Source organism: Gobio gobio (assembly GCF_949357685.1).
Source record: "Gobio gobio genome assembly, chromosome: 15".
Taxonomy (NCBI): domain Eukaryota; kingdom Metazoa; phylum Chordata; class Actinopteri; order Cypriniformes; family Gobionidae; genus Gobio; species Gobio gobio.
The window spans coordinates 20,806,076-20,828,725 of NC_137108.1; the positions used below are offsets into that span (position 1 = coordinate 20,806,076).

The following is a 22,650-nucleotide window of genomic DNA, read 5'->3' on the forward strand; positions in this document are numbered from 1 at the left end:
TCTAATTAAATCAAACACAGACATTAAAAAGTTTTTACTTTTTTAAAAGATACAAGCAAGCTTTTCTAAATATTACAAATTATTTTGATAGAATATTAATATAAATAGTATAATAAAATCTAAAATATGAATGATTTATATATAAAATACAACTAAAATATTTATCTAAATCCAAAGTGTAAAAGTTAAAAGCAAATTTTTTAATATATATATATATACACTCACCTAAAGGATTATTAGGAACACCTGTTCAATCTCTCATTAATGCAATTATCTAATCAACCAATCACATGGCAGTTGCTTCAATGCATTTAGGGGTGTGGTCCTGGTCAAGACAATCTCCTGAACTCCAAACTGAATGTCAGAATGGGAAAGAAAGGTGATTTAAGCGATTTTGAGCGTGGCATGGTTGTTGGTGCCAGACGGGCCGGTCTGAGTATTTCACAATCTGCTCAGTTACTGGGATTTTCACGCACAACCATTTCTAGGGTCTACAAAGAATGGTGTGAAAAGGGAAAAACATCCAGTATGCGGCAATCCTGTGGGCGAAAATGCCTTGTTGATGCTAGAGGTCAGAGGAGAATGGGCCGACTGATTCAAGCTGATAGAAGAGCAACTTTGACTGAAATAACCACTCGTTACAACCGAGGTATGCAGCAAAGCATTTGTGAAGCCATAACACGCACAACCTTGAGGCGGATGGGCTACAACAGCAGAAGACCCCACCGGGTACCACTCATCTCCACTCAAATAGGAAAAAGAGGCTACAATTTGCACGAGCTCACCAAAATTGAAGACTGGAAAAATGTTGCCTGGTCTGATGAGTCTCGATTTCTGTTGAGACATTCAGATGGTAGAGTCAGAATTTGGCATAAACAGAATGAGAACAAGGATCCATCATGCCTTGTTACCACTGTGCAGGCTGGTGGTGGTGGTGTAATGGTTTAGGGGATGTTTTCTTGGCACACTTTAGGCCCCTTAGTGCCAATTGGGCATCGTTTAAATGCCACGGCCTACCTGAGCATTGTTTCTGACCATGTCCATCCCTTTATGACCACCATGTACCCATCCTCTGATGGCTACTTCCAGCAGGATAATGCACCATGTCACACAGCTCGAATCATTTCAAATTGGTTTCTTGAACATGACAATGAGTTCACTGCACTAAATTGCCCCCACAGTCACCAGATCTCAACCCAATAGAGCATCTTTGGGATGTGGTGGAACGGGAGCTTCGTGCCCTGGATGTGCATCCCACAAATCTCCATCAACTGCAAGATGCTATCCTATCAATATGGGCCAACATTTCTAAAGAATGCTTTCAGCACCTTGTTGAATCAATGCCACGTAGAATTAAGGCAGTTCTGAAGGCGAAAGGGGGTCAAACACAGTATTAGTATGTTGTTCCTAATAATCCTTTAGGTGAGTGTGTGTATATATATATACATATATATATATATATATATATATATATATATATATATATATATATATATATATATATATATGTATATATATATATAATTTTATAAAATATGAATAGAAGTATTAGTTTATCTAGATATCTATAAAATGCAAATAGTTGTTTTAATTTTAATACATGTTTGATACAAATTTTCCATGCAAATATTTCATTAAAACTACATATACACCAGATGACACTGGAATATACATACAGGTAGAAATGACTTTTTTAACAATTAGGATCTCTCAGCATTTACAAAACATGGTCAGTTGAGGTATTTTTATAGGTCTGTTTGTTTTTTTAAATATTTTGTATAAATAATTGGGCCTGATATAATAGTAATCTGTCAATGATACTATCAGATTATTCTTTACGGAGTGAGCATTTGCCTGTCAGGTTGAGCTCTGGCTGAACTGTCTGGAGGATGTGATGAGGGAGGGATTGAGGAGGCACATTGCCGAGGCCGTGGTCATGTACGAGGAACGCCCACGGGAACACTGGGTCTTGGAGCTGCCGGCTCAGGTGGTCCTCACCACCTCTCAGATCTGGTGGTCTGCCGACATGAATCTAGCATTCGAGCGGCTGGCTGAGGGTTTTGAGATGGCGCTCAGAGACTACAACAAGAAACAGGTCAGTCGATTTTATGTACTGAACAATATTGTACACTTTTCCACACATTTATAATTTTGAATAAACTGAATGAATGACAAAGAATAAGGGCCCTATCATACAACCGGCACAATGCGACACAAGTGTTTTTTGCTAGTTTCAGGCCGACACAGTGATTATTTTCACGTACAGCGCCACGTTGTTTAAATAGAAAATGCACTCGAGCCCATCTGTTCGCCTATGGGTGTGCTGGTCTGACGAGGTGTGTTTAGGCGCATTGTTGGCGCATTGCTATTTTGAGGCAAATGAAATCGACTGCACCATTGACCAACAAAAACCTGGTTTAAAATCAATAGCGCAGTATTTTTGTGTTATTTAAAGGGTGCATTAGTAATATGCACCTATAGGCGGGTGCACAACGTGCCTACACTCTGGTTATTACACACACAGGGACGTGCACACACACATTTTTAAATATTAAAAATAAAAGGATTCCTCTCTGGAGAAGTGTTAAATTTTTCCGCTTGCAAATTCCGCCATGTAAATAGCGAATCCACCTGCAAGCGCAACTGGCTTTTAAAGGGAATGGGAGATGAGACTCTGATTGGTTTATTGCACGTTATGCCCAAAACACACCCATGACCCATTAAGAGACTAGGTACAACCCTTTTGGACCATGCGCCTTGCGCACAGTCTGTTTTTTTTCGTTGTTAAACTAGCAAAAGTTGATTCGGACACTACCTATGTGCACCTGCGCCATGCGTTTCAGACCATGTGCTCAGATCGTTAAAATAGGGCCCAAAATTCTTGTTCACAATCAAGATGCTTTTTCTGTCGTGTTCATACTGAAAACATTGACTCTTATTAATATTCAATATTTAGGGAATCAAAAACATACTGTACAGTAGAGCAATCAGAGTAGTCACAAAAGAATGAATCTGAGCTGATTTTTTAATGAATCAAAAACTCTTATGAGCCCCTTTTTTAGTGAATCAGAAACATATGGTGCAACTATTGTAGTCCTGCTCACAAACAAATGACTCTTATGAGTCAGTTATTTTTAGTGACTCAAAAACATACCACACATACAAGGAAGTATGTTTCATGAACAAATGACTCTTATGAGCTGGTTCTTTTTACAGAATCAAAAACACAGCGCAACCAGTGTATTGTGAATCAGAAACAAATTACTCTTAAAACACTTGAACAGAATATATATAGTGTAACAGATCCTAAAAGTCACTTCCTCCTACTGTAAATAGACCTTTTACATTTCTAGGTAGTGCTAGACATCCTATTTTCAAGCACAGATAGAGCACATCTGTAGTATGAACTAGGCAATGATGAAGCCGTTGAAAACACGCTCCACTCCTTCATTGTAAGTATGATGAAGCGAATAGTGCTGATCTGTGTAGACTGCCACAAGCACGTCCATATCGTCCCTGCAGCGTCAGTATCTGTCATCAAACGCAGGGAAGGTTAGCGCGTCCTTGGCCGGCGTTTGAATAATCTGCCTCTTTCCCTTCAAGCCCCTGATTGGAGTTGCTGTCAGACAGCATGGGGTGATAAATGCAGTACAACCTAAGCTGCTTTTACACCAAATACAGGCAGGAAGATTACATCTCATTTGCCTGTCTGTGACAGGGATCCACGGTATCGCCTATTAACCGCCTCCCCCCAACTCTCACACACACACACACACATATATTGACCCAGCACTCTCATTCATTGTCACACACACACCAGCTGGCCGCTCTTATTCATAGTCAAACAGTCTTACACACTTGCAGTTCCCCCCAGCATTGATAAATGAGCTCTGTGGTTATTTGGCCTCCCAACTGGAATATATGACCTTGCTCCATAAACGTGGGGGGGGATTTCTCTGATGAACACATGACCCTGAGCCCCTGTCAGCACAGTTATTACCATCCACTTCTCTCTGGCATGTAAATTGATATAATTACTGTAAGCAGGAGCCACAAAGCTCACTGTATGCTCTCACAAGCCATCATTGTGCCCTCTGAAACTCTAAAATATCTGCCCTACTTCTCCAGATTGCCCAGCTAAACTCTTTGATTAACATGTTATTGGGGGAACTGAACCCGGGTGACAGGCAGAAGATCATGACCCTGTGCACCATAGAGGTTCACGCCAGAGATGTGGTCTCCAAACTCATCGCTCAGAAGGTTGGGTCATGTTTACTGCAGTTTGTATATAATGATCATGTTGACTAAAGGATGTTCTGTTTCCTTGTTTTAAATCATTTAGTTGTGTTTGGCACTCTTAGTTCATCAGTCATTATTTTAATGGGCTTTAAATTGACAAGCAGTAATTGATTAATTAATTGAGTTGGGAGCATTTAGACTGGCTTTTTCAGAGTAGTTTATCAAATGTTTGTGGCTGTCTTTGCCCAGGTGAGCAGTGCTCAGGCATTCGCCTGGGTTTCTCAGCTCCGCCACAGTTGGGATGAGGAGCAAAACCACTGCTTCATCAACATCTGCGACGCCCAGTTTCGTTATTCCTACGAATACCTGGGCAACAGACCTCGTCTGGTCATTACACCTCTCACAGACAGGTACCTTTTCAGCTAATGATCTCTGAGAACTTCTTTGTTAATTCTTTGCAATTTTTATCTAACGTGAACTATTTTGATATGTCAAACTTTTTGGTAACTCTATATATACTGTATAGTATAATTGCTAAATTTTTTATAATTGTTTTAAAAAAAAAATCACAAAGCGAATACAAATATAAAACAATTGGACAGTAACACTTTATAAATTGTATAAGCCATTACTAAACAGAACAGAACAGAAATATGCATATAAGAAAATACATTTCTTCAATGTTTTTTTTAATAAACAATTTATTTTAACTTTTTTTTTTTTTTTTTACAATGCCTTCATCTTTTGCTTTTGGGTTTCAAATTATGTTAATGTAGATTTTATTGTTTTACAATGGTCCCAGACTCTTAAATGTGAAAAGTCATCATATAAATATTTTATAAACTATTTAAATAATCATAGTTATTTCCACACAAATTGTAGCTGTTCCACTCTTCCTCAGAACTATAGTATCCACAATGACCAACAATTAGGCCGTTAATAAAGTTTTTCTTTTCAAAAATATATGTACTTGTTTAAGGAGAAAGAATAAAACAGAAAAATCGAGGTAAATATCATATTATTTTCTGATTGTGCATCATTTCCAGTTCAGCTGTAATTTAGTCAAATTATGCAACAAAAGTGTGAAACTCTTAAGTGTGCATACATACCATCCTAGCTATGAAATTCGCTGTAGCAACTAGCAAGTGAAATGAGTCTGCCATTTTATTACAAAAGTGTTTGAAATGTCATTCCCACCTACATAATTTCCACCACAGAATGCTGGTAATCACAGTATATACAGTGATTTGAGATGGAAATGACATTGTGATGGAAATGTTTGAAAAAAAGAAAGAAAAAAAAATTCTCCACTGGGCCAAAATACATTATATCTGCTTGCCTCTATATTTCATATACAACTTGCATTTATTATTTGTTTCTTATAAATATGTCTTGTGACTTTGTTCTCTTTTCTGCTATTATGATCACAATCGGTGTAGCGCATAAAACATTAGATGAACATCCAACTACAAAAAAACATTACATGAACAATGTATAAAAACTGTAACATTTGAGAATGTTAAATACCAGATTACTTTGAACAAACGTTAACATAATTAACCTTAATTGAGCCTTGAAACACATATGAATCAACATCTCATGAGCCATAACGTATCGCATTTTGAATGTAGCTACTGTTTTTTATCATATAATGTAATCTGTGTTGGGGAAAGTTACTTTTAAAAGTAATGCATTATTGCGTTACTCCCTAAAAAAGTAACTAATCTCATTAGTTTGTTAGTTTTTATGGACAGTAATGCATCACGTTACTTTTGCTTATTTGGCTGAGGAGTTTTTTTGCAACATGGCCTATATATCATGCACTTTAATTTTCTTTTAAAAACACATTTTGAATATTATATTCTGACACTTAGAATATTTCCTGACCCCTAGAGCTATGGATGCCATGCAAAAGATCTCAACATTACAGGTTATATATATTACCTACTGTAATTTGAAAGCAATGTTCTTTACTTTTGTACTTTTTGTCTGTTCCCGTGCATGCATGGACTACTTATTGGTGAAGAAAGAGAATTTTAATTCATTTTTATATAAAAAAATTAAGCAAATTAATTAAACTAAAAAGTAACATGCGTTACTTTATTAAAAAAGTAGTTGAAATATATTAGTGTAAGTTAAGTTTATAAAGTAATGCTTTATTTGTTACATCAACAATTTTATATGATTACTTAATGCACATTACTTGTAATGTGTTACCCCAACAACGAATGTCATAATGTTTAATTATATTAATGGAAATTATTATAAAGCCAACTTACCATACCTGTTTTTATTCAGTTTTTGATTTTGCTTCTTTTAATTGCAGATGCTATATAACACTGACTCAGTCACTGCACTTGACTATGAGCAGTGCTCCAGCGGGACCGGCTGGCACAGGAAAGACTGAAACCACTAAAGACCTGGGCAGAGCTCTGGGGGTCATGGTGTACGTCTTCAACTGCTCTGAGCAGATGGACTATAAGGTAGACATACCAGCAGAGATGGGACTCAGTCACCACAGCACAATTACGAGTGTATTCTCAGTTCTGATGAGCTCCTAATACATATAATTACTTTGCCGAATAGGATTCTGCCTCTTAATTGAAAGAAATCAATGACTGCTCTGTTTGAAACTTTATCACAGTTGGTTGATGTTTTGGAAGTTCTTCTCCTTAACCACTGTTGGTTTAGTTCTGTTAAGTCTTTAACAGGGGACACAGTGAAGTGCTTCCCTGACTTGTTTTGTCATTCAGTCCATAGGGAACATCTTTAAAGGCCTGGCACAAACTGGAGCTTGGGGCTGCTTTGATGAATTTAACCGAATAGCTGTGGAAGTGCTGTCTGTGGTGGCAGTACAGGTGAAGACCATACAGGATGCCATTCGCAACAAGAGGAAAAGGTTAGTGTTTTTTTATTTTTTGATCTTCTGAATGGTTAACATGACTTGTTGGCATATTTTACCCATTTTTGTCCATTGTCCTCTGCAGGTTTCTCTTCCTAGATGAAGAGATTAGTTTGAAACCCTCTGTTGGGATCTTCATCACAATGAACCCTGGATATGCTGGACGAACTGAGCTACCAGAGAACCTCAAAGCTCTTTTCAGGTATAGCTTGATCCAAATAAATATATATATATATATATATATTATTATTATTTTTTTTTAGAAAAAGAAACCAAACCCGCAAAGGGATAAGCTAAAGTGTGTTTTATGGAGTGAAAGTGTGAAGATATTTTTTATTTAGTCATCAATGAAGATGAGATGGAAAATATTCATCATGCAGATAATGATAAATGTTACCGTATGTGTAAGTGTGTGTGTGTGTGTGTGTGTGTGTGTGTGTGTGTGTGTGTGTGTGTGTGTGTGTGTGTGTGTGTGTGTGTGTGTGTGTGTGTGTGTGTGTGTGTGTGTGTGTGTGTGTGTGTGTGTGTGTGTGTGTGTGTGTGTGTGTGTGTGTGTGTGTGTGTGTGTGTGTGTGTGTGTGTGTGTGTGTGTGTGTGTGTGTGTGTGTGTGTGTGTGTGTGTGTGTGTGTGTGGTAAACCATATGTTGTGGGGACGTTTTTGGACCCCATTAGGAAAACAGCTATAAATCATACTAGATGATGTTTTCTGAAAATGAAAAAATGCTAAAAGTTTTCTGTGAGGGTTGTGTTTCAGGGGAAGAGTTAGGATATAGAATAAATATACAGCTTATACAGTATAAAAGTCAATCTGTCTATGAAAGTCCCAATAAAATATGGAAACCCAATATCCAGACTCGAGGATGTTGAGAAGAGATCTCTGTGTGGAACATAGCAGCTGTTGTCAGACTCCTTGTGCATACAAAAATCTCACTTGATTATTACAATTAATACCAAAAGGAATGTAAACTCATATTTCCTATTGACACACTACAGCAAACAATATAAATAATTGTTTTTGTCTTTTTTTTATGAAAATACTAACGTGCCTAAGATTTTGTTCAGTACTGTTTATTAAAATAACTTTTCTATTATAATATATTTTATTAATTTATTCTTGTTATGGCAAAGCTGAATTTTCTGCATCATTACTCAAAACTTTAGTTTCACATGATCCTCTCTCTAAACGCTGTGTCAGCAGTGTATAAAGGGGTTCATGAATGCCATATGATTGCTGTGTTTTGCAGGCCGTGTGCCATGGTGGTTCCTGACATGGAGCTGATCTGTGAGATCATGCTAATGTCTGAGGGATTTCAGAGCGCTCAGATTCTGGGCAACAAGTTCATCACCCTCTACAGGCTCTGCAAGGAGCTGCTCTCTAAACAGGTACACTGACCCGTAAAGGTGCAGTACAGGAAAAGCACTTTTGTCCTATTTGTCTGCTTATAAACTACATGTATTCTCTGCTGTAGGACCACTACGACTGGGGTTTGCGTTCTGTCAAACCTGTCCTGGTGGTTGCTGGAGCTCTCAAAAGAGCAGATCGGAGTAGACCAGAAGATCAGGTGATGGAAAAGTGTTTTTGTGATTGATGTTGAGCTCTATAGATCCAGCAGCCATGGGTTTTGACATACTGACTTTCTGTTACATTATATAGGTGTTGATGCAGGCTTTGAGAGATTTCAACATGCCAAAGATTGTTTCGGAAGACGTTCCGGTGTTCCTCGGTCTGATTAGAGATTTGTTCCCTGGTTTGGAAGTGGAAAGGCAGACTGATACAGAGTTTGAGCAGATAGTCCGACAGACGAGTCTAGAGTTAAAGCTTCAACCTGAGGACACATTTATTCTGAAAGTAAGAATCTTTTCGTACAATGCATCATCAGATGTGTTTAACATTATCATACTGTTTTAGATCCCTTGTTAACCTCTTATTGTTTTTATTCTTTTTAATGATAACATATAAAGGTTGTTCAGCTTGAGAAGCTTTTATCTGTTCATCAATCAGTGTTTGTGGTTGGTGATGCTGGGACAGGAAAAAGCCAGGTCAGTAGACACTCCACATGAATACAAACTACATATGTTTCCTATAGTCCACTTTTTTCAATGAATCGATTGAGTTTTGAATGAATGCACTAATTACTGGTATTGTGTTTTCTTATAAAATATCTGTATATCCGATTGTGAAATTTTGACTGACACTTAATTGTCATGCAAATAAATCTAATTATCAAATTAATTGCAAGTTTAATTGCTGAATTGTTTATAAATGTAATATGAATATCATTATATTTAAAAGTTAATAATAAAATGTCTTGGTAAAAATATTTTTCACAGGGGTAGAATTATATATCATATATATTTCTGTCATATCTATAACAACTAAAAATGTATTGCCATTTGAATATTGAAATCTGAATAGTAGCAAATAATTGCAGTGTGTGTATGTATGTGTATATATATATATATATATATATATATATATATATATATATATATATATACACTGCAATTATTTGCTACAGATTAAAAATTTTGACACTTTGACCTGACCATGTTTTGCTTAAGTGTTTTTCTTTAATTGCTGATTGCGACCTTTTACACCACAGACTGAACAAAATTAAGCATTGCTTGGTAATTGGTTGGCCTAAATTGATATTATCTAATTGTGTACTTAAATTTAACAGCTGATTGGTTGATTGTAATCCATTATATACCTTTCTATCAAAAGCCACGTTTCCACCGAAATTACCAGGAACTTTTTTTACAGGAACTTTTTTCCCCCCAGACCTGCTACTGTCTGCGTTTCCACTGCGGTCTAAAGTACCGGGAAGATTAGGCAAATTAGTCCAGTGATGTAGGACTGCGCGCGGCTGCTCCTCCCCGTCAGGGACGGACAGGAATCACTTTTGCGCGATACTGTCTGCAACAATAACAAGTGGAGGAGATGCAAGCAGCGCTGCTTTTGCTGGTTATGTATTGGTTTAATAAAGAGGTCATTAACAAAACGGCGGAAAAGAGACGAGCACTGATACTAAAGCGTATTCTGAAAGCTCGTAAAGCTAGATTTAAAATAAGACAACGTATGTTATTATCAGCTATTACGGACATTGACCGTGCAATTGCTGAGACGAACGCGCGCCATCTGACAGAAAGAGCAAGACTGATATTTACTGAACGCAGAATGAACCTCGCAAAAGACTTTTAAAAGTGCCGGTTGAAATAAAATGCTGCGTGAGTTCAACCAATCAGCATGTTCAGCGTCCAAGTCCCACCCCTGAAAGTTCCCGAACTTTGGAAAAAGTACTACCTCGGGAGCAGGGCCGTTTGGAGGGGGAAATATTTACCCGGAACTTCATTTAGACCCTGGTTCCTGCGGTCGAAACACACCGAGTACCACCCCAAAGTTCCTAGTTCCTGGGGAAAGTTCCTGCGGTGGAAACGTGGCTAAAGTTACCTGACATTATCAAGATGAATTTGTTCTGACACAGTTTAACTCTGAGTTCTTGACATATTTTATTACCATTTTCTAAACAAAAGCGAATAAACTGTGATAATGTGAGAAAATGTTAAAGGTGTCTGAATAAATTTTGATTTGACTGCATATTGTTCAATAGCAATACATTTAAAGGGGCTATATGCGTTTTTCTGAAATTTAAACTCGCGACTGACACCTGTGGCCAAAAAACAGAACTGCTCTTATTTTCTGCTCGCTCTCGCAGCGGTGGTGACGTCACATCCGCAGACAGCGCGGGAAAAAAACGACCCGCCAGAAAATAGGAAAAATAGGATACAGGCTTATAGGTGCACCAACTGTCAGCGGACAAGGTGTCAGAATGCTCATCAGGAGATGTTTGAGTCATAAATGGTAAAATAAAAAGGCTATTGTTACGTTTATTTTGGGGGAAAAGTTGCATATAGCCCCTTTAATATTTATTTGTTATAATATTTACAAAATCACAGAAAAATAAATAAGCACAGAAAACATGCAAATAATCATGTTCAGATGATTATGTAATAATCGTGACAGGCCTACTCTGTCCCTAAACAGATCCTGAGAACTCTTCACAAAACCTACTTCAACATGGGAAGGAAGCCTCTCTGGAACGATCTGAACCCAAAAGCAATAAGCAGTGCTGAACTGTTTGGATCCTTTCATCCAGCCACTCGTGAATGGAAAGATGGTACATCAGCATCCAGTGTTTTGTAGAGCTGATCCTGTCCAATTCACAGTACATAACTTACTGTTTAGACATGAGATCCATTCTCCCCGGTAAGACTTTGAGATTGTAAATCTTTTCATGTGGCAGGTTTATTGTCACATTTCATACGGGATCAAGCCAGTAACTCTCACTCTGGGCCGAAGTGGATTGTTCTGGATGGAGACATTGACCCCATGTGGATTGAGTCTCTCAACACTGTAATGGATGACAACAAGGTAGCCTGCACAGTTTGTGCATGTTTTTATATAGGGACATTTGCATTCAGCTGATTAATTTGAAGCACTAACATTGCATTTTCAAATATTTAAACATGCCACTGAACAAAATCACACACATTTTGACAAAATTGTTTGCAGCAAACAATGAATTATGAATATTGGCAATGATGTAGTCATGTTGAGCATGTCTGTGCAGGTTCTTACTCTGGCTAATAATGAACGTATCCCACTCACCCCCTCGATGAGACTACTGTTTGAGATCAGCCACCTTAAACATGCCACTCCTGCCACCGTGTCCCGAGCTGGCATCCTGTTCATCAATCCTCAAGAGCTTAGCTGGAACCTGTGAGAAATTCACTCTCTGTGCAAGAGTTCAAAATATAAACCATCTAATTCATAGTGGTTAACATTTGTATAGGATTAGACTTGGATGAACAATCTCTTTTTCATCCATGTCTAGGTATGTTACCAGTTGGATTGATCGGAGGGAGAGACAAACCGAGAGAGCACACCTGACCATTCTGTTTGACAAATATATCCCTCGCTGTATAGAAAAAATGAGAAGCTCTTTTAAGACAATTATTCCTATTCCTGAGAATAGCATGGTTCAGGTATACCATTCTCACAGATACACTCATTCATATAGGCCTATGCTCTGGTTCAAATCTTTACTGATGTCTCTCTCTCTCTCTCTCTCTCTCTCTCAGACTCTGTGTTCCCTGTTGGATTGCCTGTTAACTCCTGAGAACATTCCGGCAGACTCTCCACGAGAAATCTTTGAGACATACTTTGTGTTCGGCTGTGTGTGGGCATTTGGTGGAGCCACATTTCAGGATCAGGTATTTTAGTTTAGTGTTGTGCTGTGTTGTGCTGTGTTGTGCTGTGTTGTGCTGTGCTGTGTTGTGCTGTGTTGTGTTGGAATAATTGAATTGAGAATTAAAAAATTCTCATGCTTGTAGAAAATTCACTGTAAGATAAAATATGTACAGTAGTGGCCAATAGTGATGTAGGGTAATTAAAAACAGACACCAATTATAAAAAAAATCAAAATATGAGTAAATATTTTAGATTTTTTAAAACATTTTAAATATGAGGGAAGAACAAAACACTAAACGTGAATAAGGTATTCATCTGACAAAATTATTTGGCAAAAAAGCAAACTACAGCTACAGGTTTTATTTTACTATGCAAAAAATGCATAGAAAAAAGCTTAGTATAAAAAATAATTAATAATTAGCTAATAATTAGTTATTAATATTTTGCATGTTCATAATTACTTTGTATAACAGCCTGGCCAAAAATTATGTCTGGAAAATTTGACCTGTTTTATTGCGTTATCTCAAATAAAACAATTGACTCCAAGCACAACTACACAATATGCTTACAAAATAATTAGCAAATGTTTGAATAGATTTATTCAATTAAACTCTAATTATATAATAATGTAAATAGTTACAGTACTTTTCATTTCTGTATGTTTTAATGTCTCTATTTTTGTTGTCTTTTTTGATCTCCCAGCTCCATGACTATCGGGCCGAGTTCAGCCAGTGGTGGATCAAAGAGATGAAGAGTGTGAAGTTTCCTGTCCAGGGTTCTGTTTTTGACTACTACTTAGATCCTCATTCCAGACGCTTCCTGCCATGGACCGACAGGATGCCCGCATTTGAGATGGACCCTGATACACCTGTGCAGGTGACACTAATACACTAATACTTCCTGTTATATAGAGAATAACATGGCGTAAACATATGCTTAACTGGACAATATATTTCTTTGTGATCCTCTGAGAAAATTCTCCTGAGAAATTTCACTCTCACAGAGAACCACTTTAATTTCAGAATAATGGCATGCTAATTTAGTGCAGTTAGAGCATTAGAGTGGGTCAGTGAACAGATACAGAGAAAACAACCCCCCTCCATCATGAGCTGAACCTGCAGTCAGAGGAGTTTTGGATCTGATTACCATTCAAAGTAATCAGAATTATGAGTGTGCGTGTGAAGCCATTGTCTCTGTTTTTATAATTAGAAGATAAGGACCTTAATGTTGATAATAGGGTAGTCATAGTGATGAACTGGATCTACAGGTTTGTTGTGTCTCACTGTAGAACTATATTCTAAAAGTTCATAAAAGTTCATAAAAGCACAAACTTGCTAAGTATTCCACTGATTTTCCTGAAATACAAGTATTTAAAACAATGTTTTAATAGTGTAAAGAGTTTGCACATTAAAAAAACTTTTTATTTCTGATTACTGATTAAACATTGGATAAACAATAGCTAATATACCATACACAATAGTGTTCAAAATATTGCATTCGGTATATTTTATATATATATATATATATATATAATATATATATATAATATATATATTTTCTACTTGAATATATTTTTAAATGTAATTTATTCCGTGGATGGCAAAGTCGAATTTTCAGCAGCCATTACTCCAGTTTTTTAGTCACATGATCCTTCAGAAATCATTCTAATGTGCTGATTTGAGCTCAAGGAACATTTCTTAACATTATTTTCAATATTAAAAAAACAGTTGCAGCCTGCACCTGCTTAATATTTTTGTGGAAACTGTATATATATATTTTTAATTCTTTGATGAATGGAAAGTTAAAAAAAACTGCATTTCTTTGAAATAGAAACTTTAGTCTTTACTGTCACTTTTGATCAGTTGAATACATCCTTCCTTAATAAGAGTATTAATTTATTTTAAAAAATCTTACTGCCCCCAAACTTTTAAAAGGTTTTTAAATGAATTGTAATTATTATTATAATGAGTGTTCCTTAACTATGGTTTCATTTTAACAGCATTATTTATTGCAGGGGTTCTCAACTCTGACCCTAATGCTGCCTTCACGTGCTATCGGAAATGTCCTAATTCCCACTTTAGACGTCGTGATTACGAGCTTGTTGCATTCAAGTGCTTTGTTGTTGGAATGAACAGGAATCATGGTGGACACCAGGTTATTCTTGCCTATTGGGAAAATCTTATTAAAACCAACATCATATGCACTGACAACCAAACATTCTGTAATTTCAGTCAAATTCAGGCTATTTTCACTGTGTACCAAACATACAATACGCTTCAAATGATTACTTGTACATGTAAATATGCACTACATTAATGTCAAGACAAGACGATCAAGCTGTTTTGGGGAAAAAAACGAATACAATCACACCTGCCACAGCAGTACTTCTCCCCGCCTGCACGTTTAAAGTTTATGACACGCCCACCTCGGGAATTGGGGTATCAAAATAATTTCCGAACTTCCCAGTGGTAAACACGACATCAGAGGCCGTTCATGTGCAATTTTTACCTATGAAACTCGTATTTACGATAATTCCGATAGCACGTGAAGGCAGCATTAATGTCCACTTTCCTGAGCTTAGCTCCAACCTTCAGTAAACTCACCTGCCTATAACTTTCTAGTAATCCTGAAGACCTTGATTAACTTGTTCGGGTGTTTTTGATTAAGGTTGGAGCTAAACTCTGCAGGAAAGTGGACATTGAGGGCCAGAGTTGAGAATCGCTGATTTATTGATTTAGATTAGCTAAAAATGTCTTGAGTGATGAAATGCCATTTTTTCCCCCACTTACCTTGTCTACAGGCTGTGTTAGTCCCAACAGTCGAGACGGTCAGGCTGCAGTATTTCTCAGGCATGTTGCTGGAGACGTCTCAGCCTCTTATGCTGGTCGGTGGAGCAGGCACTGGGAAGTCTGCTCTGGTCAGAAACCTTATGGAAACACTACCAGAGAACTTTATAACTGCAAAAGTTCCCCTTCACTTTTATACCACTGCGTCCATGCTGCAAAGTAAGAGGGACAGCGTGGATTTCTTCACATTTCTCTAAAGAAAACATGTTTTCAAATGTGTTGAACAGCACCTCCTTGTGGTTCATATGCAAAATTTCACTCTATCTAGTGATGGTAATAGATCAATTAAACCAAATAACCAGTTGTTCACCTAAAAATGAAAATTCTGTCATAATTTATCCTCAGTGTGTGAGTTTCTTTCTTCTGTTGAACTCAAAAGAATATGTCTTGAAGAATGTTGGTAACAAAATAGTTGACGGTAGAAATCAATGGCTACCGTCATATTTCTGGTTATCAACATTCTAAAAAATATCATCTTTTAGTTTTGGAAAGAACATGAGGGTGAGTAAATGATGACAAAATGTTCATTTTTGGGTGAACTATCCTTTTAGTCCAGGGTTGAATATAGGGTATATTTGCTTTGTTAAAGGATTAGTTCACTTTAAAATGAAAATTACCTCATGATTTTCTCACCCTCAAGCCACCCTAGGTGTATATGGCTTTCTTCTTTCTGATTAACTCAATTGCAGTTATATTAATAAATATTCTGATGTTTCCAAGCTTTATAATGTCAGTGAACAGGGCTCACACGAGTTTGAAGCTCAAAAAAGTACATCCATCCATCCATCATAAATGTACTCCACACAGCTCTGGGGGGTTAATAAAGGCCTTCTGATGCAAAGTCATGCGTTTGTGTAAGAAAAATATAAATATTGAACATGTTATAAAGTAAAATATCTAGCTTTCGCCAGACCACCTTCCGTATTCAACTTACGAAAAAATATAACTGACGCGACATAGCGACACAGCGTAAGCATTTTGAACTGTGAGAGGCGTTACACTTTCTTCGTATGTTGAAGGTGGTATGCCGGAAGATAAATATTTACTTTATAAAGTTTTAAATATGGATATTTTTCTTACAAAAAACCCATCGATTCGCTTCAGAAGGCCTTTATTAACCACCTGGAGCTGTATGGAGTATGTTTATGATGGATGGATGCACTTTTTTGAACTTCAAACGCGTGAGCCCCATTCACTGCCATTATAAAGCTTAGAAACATCAGGATATTTATTAATATAACTCTGATTGTGTTCATCAGAAAGAAGAAAGTCATATACACCTAGGATGGCTTGAGGGTGAGTAAATCATGGGATAATTTTCATTTTAAAGTGAACTAATCCTTTTAACCTTAACAGAAGAAACGTTTTTAGTAGGTTTGAAGAGCATGGATTTGTTCATATCAAATCTGACATATTTTTGTCAAAAAAGGGGGGTGGGGGATCTGCCCTTATGGACTGAAATGAATATTTAAAATGTATATCAGCAGCTTGTAACACTGTGTAACTTGCATTAATCATTTGATTTCTTTGAAAATTATGCTTTATGAAACGTTATATTCACAGTCCTTTTAAAACAACACTTTATATTGTCATTATTATCAGAGGCAATGGAGAAACCTCTGGAGAGGAAGGCTGGTAGGAGTTACGCACCCCCTGGAAACAAGAGACTCATCTATTTCATTGATGACGTGAACATGGCAGCTGTGGACAGTTATGGGACATCTCAGCCACACGCTCTCATTCGCCAGCATCTGGATTACCAGCACTGGTAACGCAGCATCAATCTTTCTTTCATTTATTCCACTTAAGAGAGATATTATTTGTCAAGATGCTCTATAACAGCATTTGCTCTCTTGTTTTTAGGTATGACAGCCAAAAGTTAACAATGAAAGACATACACAACACCCATTATGTCTGTTGTATGAATCCAACATCAGGGAGTTTTACAATTAACTCCAGACTGCAGGTATTTGAATTTCTTCTGTAGGAGCTTCTTTATTGCACATTTACACATTGCATGTTTAACAGAATTGTGGCGCATGCAGAACTGAATTGAAAATGAGTATCAAGTAGAACTAAAATGGAATGAAGTCAAATTAATCTTGCTTTAAGTGTTATTTTTAATGATACATATTGGTATATATTATACTAAACATAAACCTGTTATCATATGGCTCACATTTTTGGTATTTGCAAATATTATTAATGCCACCAATTGAAATGTGTATTTCTATATATAATTTTTTAAATATATATTTGTGAAATGTAAAAATAATACTTAAAATAATAAAACAATATAATTTATTTAATATATAATCAATATATAATGCAATAAAATGATGTCAGTATTAATATTTATAAGGTTATCTGCATAAAATGTTGTGGATGATTCGTTGTGATGTATTTTTACTTTTTTGAACATTGTTTGATTATTAATTTCATATATTAATATACAGTATATCATTTAATATATTACAATTAAATTAATTAAATTGTTGTATTAAAATATTAAACAAGAATTGCACATACCAGGGAATAAATAGGCATAATTAGTCAATAATAAAGTGTTGGAGTAAAATTTAGAATGTAGTAATTTTCTATTCTTTTTATTCCAATTAAGTATCCTGTGGGTTGTGGCCGATTAAATTCAAAGTCATGAATTCAAAGGGAGCCTGTTTTAAATTCTGAACTCTTGTTTCTTCTGGACATAATGCACTGATACAAAATGTTGAATTATATTAAAAGATATTAGATATTATTACACTATAAAAGTATAGTAAAAAAAATGTTTACTGTATGCTATATAATATGAAAATCACTGACAAGTCCTCACCTTTCTTCATCAGAGGCATTTCACAGTGTTAGCAGTCAGCACACCCAGCCGTGAGACCCTCATCTCCATGTTTGGCTCTATCCTGGGCTTCCACCTGCAGAGGTTGCCGTTCAGTCCGGCTGTGGTGAGCAGTGGTCCAGCAGTGGTGAAAGCAGCTGTTGCCCTCCATGACCGGGTGCTCCAGCACTTCCTCCCCACCTCCATCAAGTTTTACAATCTGTTCAACCTGTGGGATCTCTCTCGGCTGTTCCAGGTAGGTATTCCCTCTGTGCTCAGTAATATAAACTGTAAATATGTTGAATTAGCCAACACTTTTTACCTGTGTACCTATGTGCACCTAGGGTCTCCTGTTCTCCAGGCCAGAGTGTGTTAAACAGGGTGTGGATCTGGTTCAACTTTGGGTCCATGAATCCAGAAGAGTATATTCAGATCGCTTTTCTGAACCTTCCGAACTTCAGCTATTCCATAGGTTGCAGGCGGATATTGCACGACAAACCTCTGAGGTAAACCCGCAGAACAAGATGTGCTTACTTAAGTTTTTTTTTACTTATTTTTTATTTCCAAACGATTTCTTATTTCCAAACTATGCATGTTTCTTACATGTAGTCAGTTTTTTTTTTATTGTTGAGGGTATATTAGACGTTTTTAATAAAATAAAAAAAACTGCAGTATTCAGATATCGAATATGTATTTAAAACCACATTTGGAAGTAGCTCAGAACCGATGTGAAGAAATCTAATTTTGTGTTTAAATGTGTGCAACAAATTCCTTTCTGTCAGTTGTGAGTAAAAAATCTAATATTTTGTGCCAGTGTAAACGCAGCCCAGCCATGTGATTTTATTCTCATATTTTCATTGAGGTGATTTTAATATAAAAAAATCTTTAGTGGAATATGAAATACACCAAAACAGTTAAAATAAATAAATAAATGTAATTATTATAAATAAATATTATAATATTCTTTTAAATGTATACATACAGTACATACACAAATACATATACAGTATATATACATTTTCGTTTTGACAGTTTTTAATATGAAAAATGTTCTGCAGTAGATTCCACCCATTTTTGTAATGCGGAAGTAAAACTATTTTCTGTGAATCGGCTTGACTTCTGATTTGTTATCTATAGGTAGATAATTAGAAGAATAACAAAGTTCAGTAAACAGTAAAACGATTTGTGCTACAAACCATTGTGTTTATGATCACAATAATAAATTAAAATAATATAATAACAAATACCAGTTTGCAACCTGAAGCAGCCTAATAGCCATATTTTTTACAGATAAAATAACTGGTTTAGATGCAGGAAGGCCGTTTTTACTGCTTGATAAATATAAGCGGCACGGCATGAAGCTTCATGTGCTCATCGTCTCCTAATCAGGACCCGAAATAGATAAATATTAAGTCTGCTTTTTAAAACAAAGTGATGGCTGGATGATGGTTAGTATGTGCCAACAGCGGGAAACTGTATATATTCGCGCAATCTGATTTGAATCTTGTACGTGCACTTCAGCCCGATCACTTTATTTAGTTTACATGTAAACACTATGTTCAGATTTATCAATCTGAACAATTATATTCAGATTGAAACAAAAAATGTCCATATAAACATAAATACAGCAAAACGTAGTTTCTGCTAAAATTACTATAAAAACAAACTATTCTGATTGCTGCTTCACTTTGAAGCTATCAAACGATTATTAGTAGAACTCCAGACACTCTAAGTTATCTGATTTAAAAATATATCAGTTAATATTATTGTCACTTAAAATGTAGTGGCCTTCTGTGTGTCTCTTAAAGGAAATGGAGGAAGAGGCAGTGTTGCAGGAGCCTCTAATATACCTGCATAGCAGTGTGGAATCTGCTGAACCTTCCTACATGCCCGTAGCTGGATGGGAGCAGCTCAGCTGTATCGTCAATGAGGCTTTGAACAGCTACAATGAGCTCCACCCTGCCATGAACCTGGTGCTGTTCCAGGAAGCCATGCAGCACGTGTGAGTGCTACGTCTGCAGTATGTGCTTTAGTGAATACAGATTTAACTGTAATTACACACGCGGTTGTTTTGACTGCTTTCTGCAGGTGTCGGATCAGTCGCATCCTGGCAGGTCCTAGAGGCCACGCCCTGCTTGTAGGTGTGGGCGGCAGTGGCAAACAAAGCCTGACCCGCCTTGCCGCCCACCTCTCCAACATGGATGTGTTCCAGCCCACCCTCAGCAAGGGATACAGCATACAAGACCTAAAGGTAACATCGTCCACAGAGTTCACTCCAATAGACTCTGGCTGCAAAACACAATCAATGTCATTCAAGATGAAAATTAGAAAACCGCATCCAGCAGAAACCACAACAAATGTGAATACAATAATGTGCCAAACCGTCATAACCCACATCAGCTGCCCAAATCATAGTACCCATCACTGCTGTTAGGTGAGGATAAATCTAAAATGGTGGTGATTCATTACCAGAGATCAAGCTTTCTTTTAGACAACACTTTCCCTGATCAATACCCCGTCCGGCTCCATCGATCTCATTTAGTCCTGCCCGGATGCAATGGGGAGTAATTGCCAGATCCTATTAAAGAACCAAGGCAAATATTTCAATGCCCTATTGATGAGGCCGCTGCTATCATTTCATTCATCAGTGTGTGGTAAATCTGAGGCCAGTTGGCCGAGCTGCATTGATCTCTATACACTCAACACTCACTGTTTGATGCCCTCTACATATAATCATGAAAAGACACTTCATCTTGGTCTCATCCTGATTCTATGCATATAAGTATACATGCAGTCTTATATTTTGGCTTAAAAGAGGGTGTATATATAAAAGAGAGCCATGTCTAAGTGTAACAACTTTCTCTTTTTTCTCCTTGTTAAGATGCGGTCAGATTAGCGAAATTTCGGCTGAATTTTGCGGGCAAAAAGATGCATTGTCTGTTGTCAATATTGTAGCAATTAGGGATGTCCCGATCAGATTTTTCAGAGTCCGAGTCATTTGAATTTGAGTATCTACCGATACTGAGTCCCGATCCGATACTTCTATAATACATAAAAAAAGAATAAAGAAGAGCGAGAAAACAGATCCAGGATGTTCCTTATTTTTTATTTAATTCACTATATTTAACCAATAGCGTCTCTGCAACAAAGTGATGTCATGCGGCACGCGTTGCTGTTTCTGTGTGGAGTCAAAAGGGTCTAACTCTGTGCCACCGCATAACTATAGATGTGTTAAAAATAATGAGAATATATATATATATATATACATATATATCCGAGTCCTGATCGGGAGGTAATGTCCGATTCCGATCGAGTCTGAAACCACGTGATCGGGCCTGATTTCCGATCACGTGATCGGATCTGGACATCCGTAGTAGCAATGTATGAAGCACAGCTCACACAGATGTCACTTTAAAAGCAAACAGCTTTCAACCAACTTGCAAAATCTGCATGGGGAACTCATTCACCGCCAATCAAATTGATTCCTATCGAATTAACTGGATCTTGCCCACAAAAATACACAAAACAAATAAATGTGACCTCACCTTTAAAGTTGAAGTTTGCCTCTGGAAGCACCAAACGGAATTGCAAAAATAATAGTTTTCATACATTTTTTTTTCCCGAATACTTGTTTTGTTCTGTACGGTTTGGGCAGACATAGTTTTTGTGCTGTTCAAGGAAATCAACCTATGAATAACTTACAGTATACCTGTCTATAGTAGTCCCGTTCACACTAAGGACAATAATGTCTCGGTTATGTATGGTAACCCTCGTTCTTTGAAGGAGGGAACGGAGACGTACGCCAGAGATGATCTGACGAAATGGGATCTGGATAGGGCTTTTAAGCGAGATCCTATTTCGTCGGATCATCAATTACGTACGTCGAGATTGACCGATTGAAAGGGAACTATAACTGTGAAGTTTTGAAAAAAAAAATTCCAGCTGATAAACAATCCATCGACTTTAAAGAGCCCGAGCATTGTAAGCGGCAGCCGATATAACTGCAGCACGTGCGTATAAAGTAGGTCAAAAATAATCATCGTTCTTGGTGTGGAAAGTTGAGCTTTTTTCTGAAAAAAATGATACACTGCAACCTTGTAGCAGCGTAGAATTGATTTTAGGGATTTTGACAGGCCTGTCAGTTTACTCGCTGTTGTACGAGTGTCAACATGTTGATTTTGGAGATTTGTTTTTGCATTTTTTAGGAGAAAAATTTGAAATGATAGGAAGAAGAGGGCGAAATGCGATGAACCAGATTTGAACTCAAATCTCCCACATGAGCACCATAACTCAATGTATCTGAATGTTTTAACTGCTAAGCCACAGCTCAATCTGACTTTGGACGTTTGTTTTGCTCTCCCATAATGTTAGTGTGCTCAACTATCTCTCGTGTATTTTCAGGTGGATTTGGCTAGACTGTACATGAGGACGGGTGTGAAAAACATACCCACTATCCTGCTCCTCACAGACGCTCAGATCCCAGAGGACAGTTTTCTCGTCATCATCAGCACCCTGATCTCGTCAGGTCAGACCCTCCCGCACACGCATACATTCATACACGCCACAGGGGGGGCTCATTGT

At 37.1% G+C, this 22,650-nt stretch overlaps 1 protein-coding gene across 1 annotated transcript in view; it reads left to right on the forward strand.

Annotated features, from left to right (window-relative positions):
• LOC307139200 (dynein axonemal heavy chain 11) overlaps positions 1-22,650 on the forward strand; it is a gene marked incomplete at both ends in the record, with an annotated part of 73,202 nt that overhangs the window by 18,428 nt on the left and 32,124 nt on the right. Inside the window, 24 exons of the mRNA XM_079838090.1 lie at positions 1,862-2,095; positions 4,129-4,260; positions 4,489-4,649; positions 6,566-6,722; positions 6,993-7,138; positions 7,227-7,343; positions 8,387-8,525; positions 8,612-8,704; positions 8,797-8,991; positions 9,105-9,182; positions 11,188-11,320; positions 11,447-11,574; positions 11,774-11,922; positions 12,038-12,188; positions 12,285-12,416; positions 13,096-13,269; positions 15,194-15,398; positions 16,842-17,007; positions 17,103-17,205; positions 18,086-18,325; positions 18,414-18,575; positions 19,878-20,071; positions 20,158-20,320; positions 22,471-22,594. Of these exons, the coding sequence (XP_079694216.1) occupies positions 1,862-2,095; positions 4,129-4,260; positions 4,489-4,649; positions 6,566-6,722; positions 6,993-7,138; positions 7,227-7,343; positions 8,387-8,525; positions 8,612-8,704; positions 8,797-8,991; positions 9,105-9,182; positions 11,188-11,320; positions 11,447-11,574; positions 11,774-11,922; positions 12,038-12,188; positions 12,285-12,416; positions 13,096-13,269; positions 15,194-15,398; positions 16,842-17,007; positions 17,103-17,205; positions 18,086-18,325; positions 18,414-18,575; positions 19,878-20,071; positions 20,158-20,320; positions 22,471-22,594 (3,676 nt within the window). The remainder of the gene's footprint in view (positions 1-1,861; positions 2,096-4,128; positions 4,261-4,488; positions 4,650-6,565; positions 6,723-6,992; positions 7,139-7,226; positions 7,344-8,386; positions 8,526-8,611; positions 8,705-8,796; positions 8,992-9,104; positions 9,183-11,187; positions 11,321-11,446; positions 11,575-11,773; positions 11,923-12,037; positions 12,189-12,284; positions 12,417-13,095; positions 13,270-15,193; positions 15,399-16,841; positions 17,008-17,102; positions 17,206-18,085; positions 18,326-18,413; positions 18,576-19,877; positions 20,072-20,157; positions 20,321-22,470; positions 22,595-22,650) is intronic.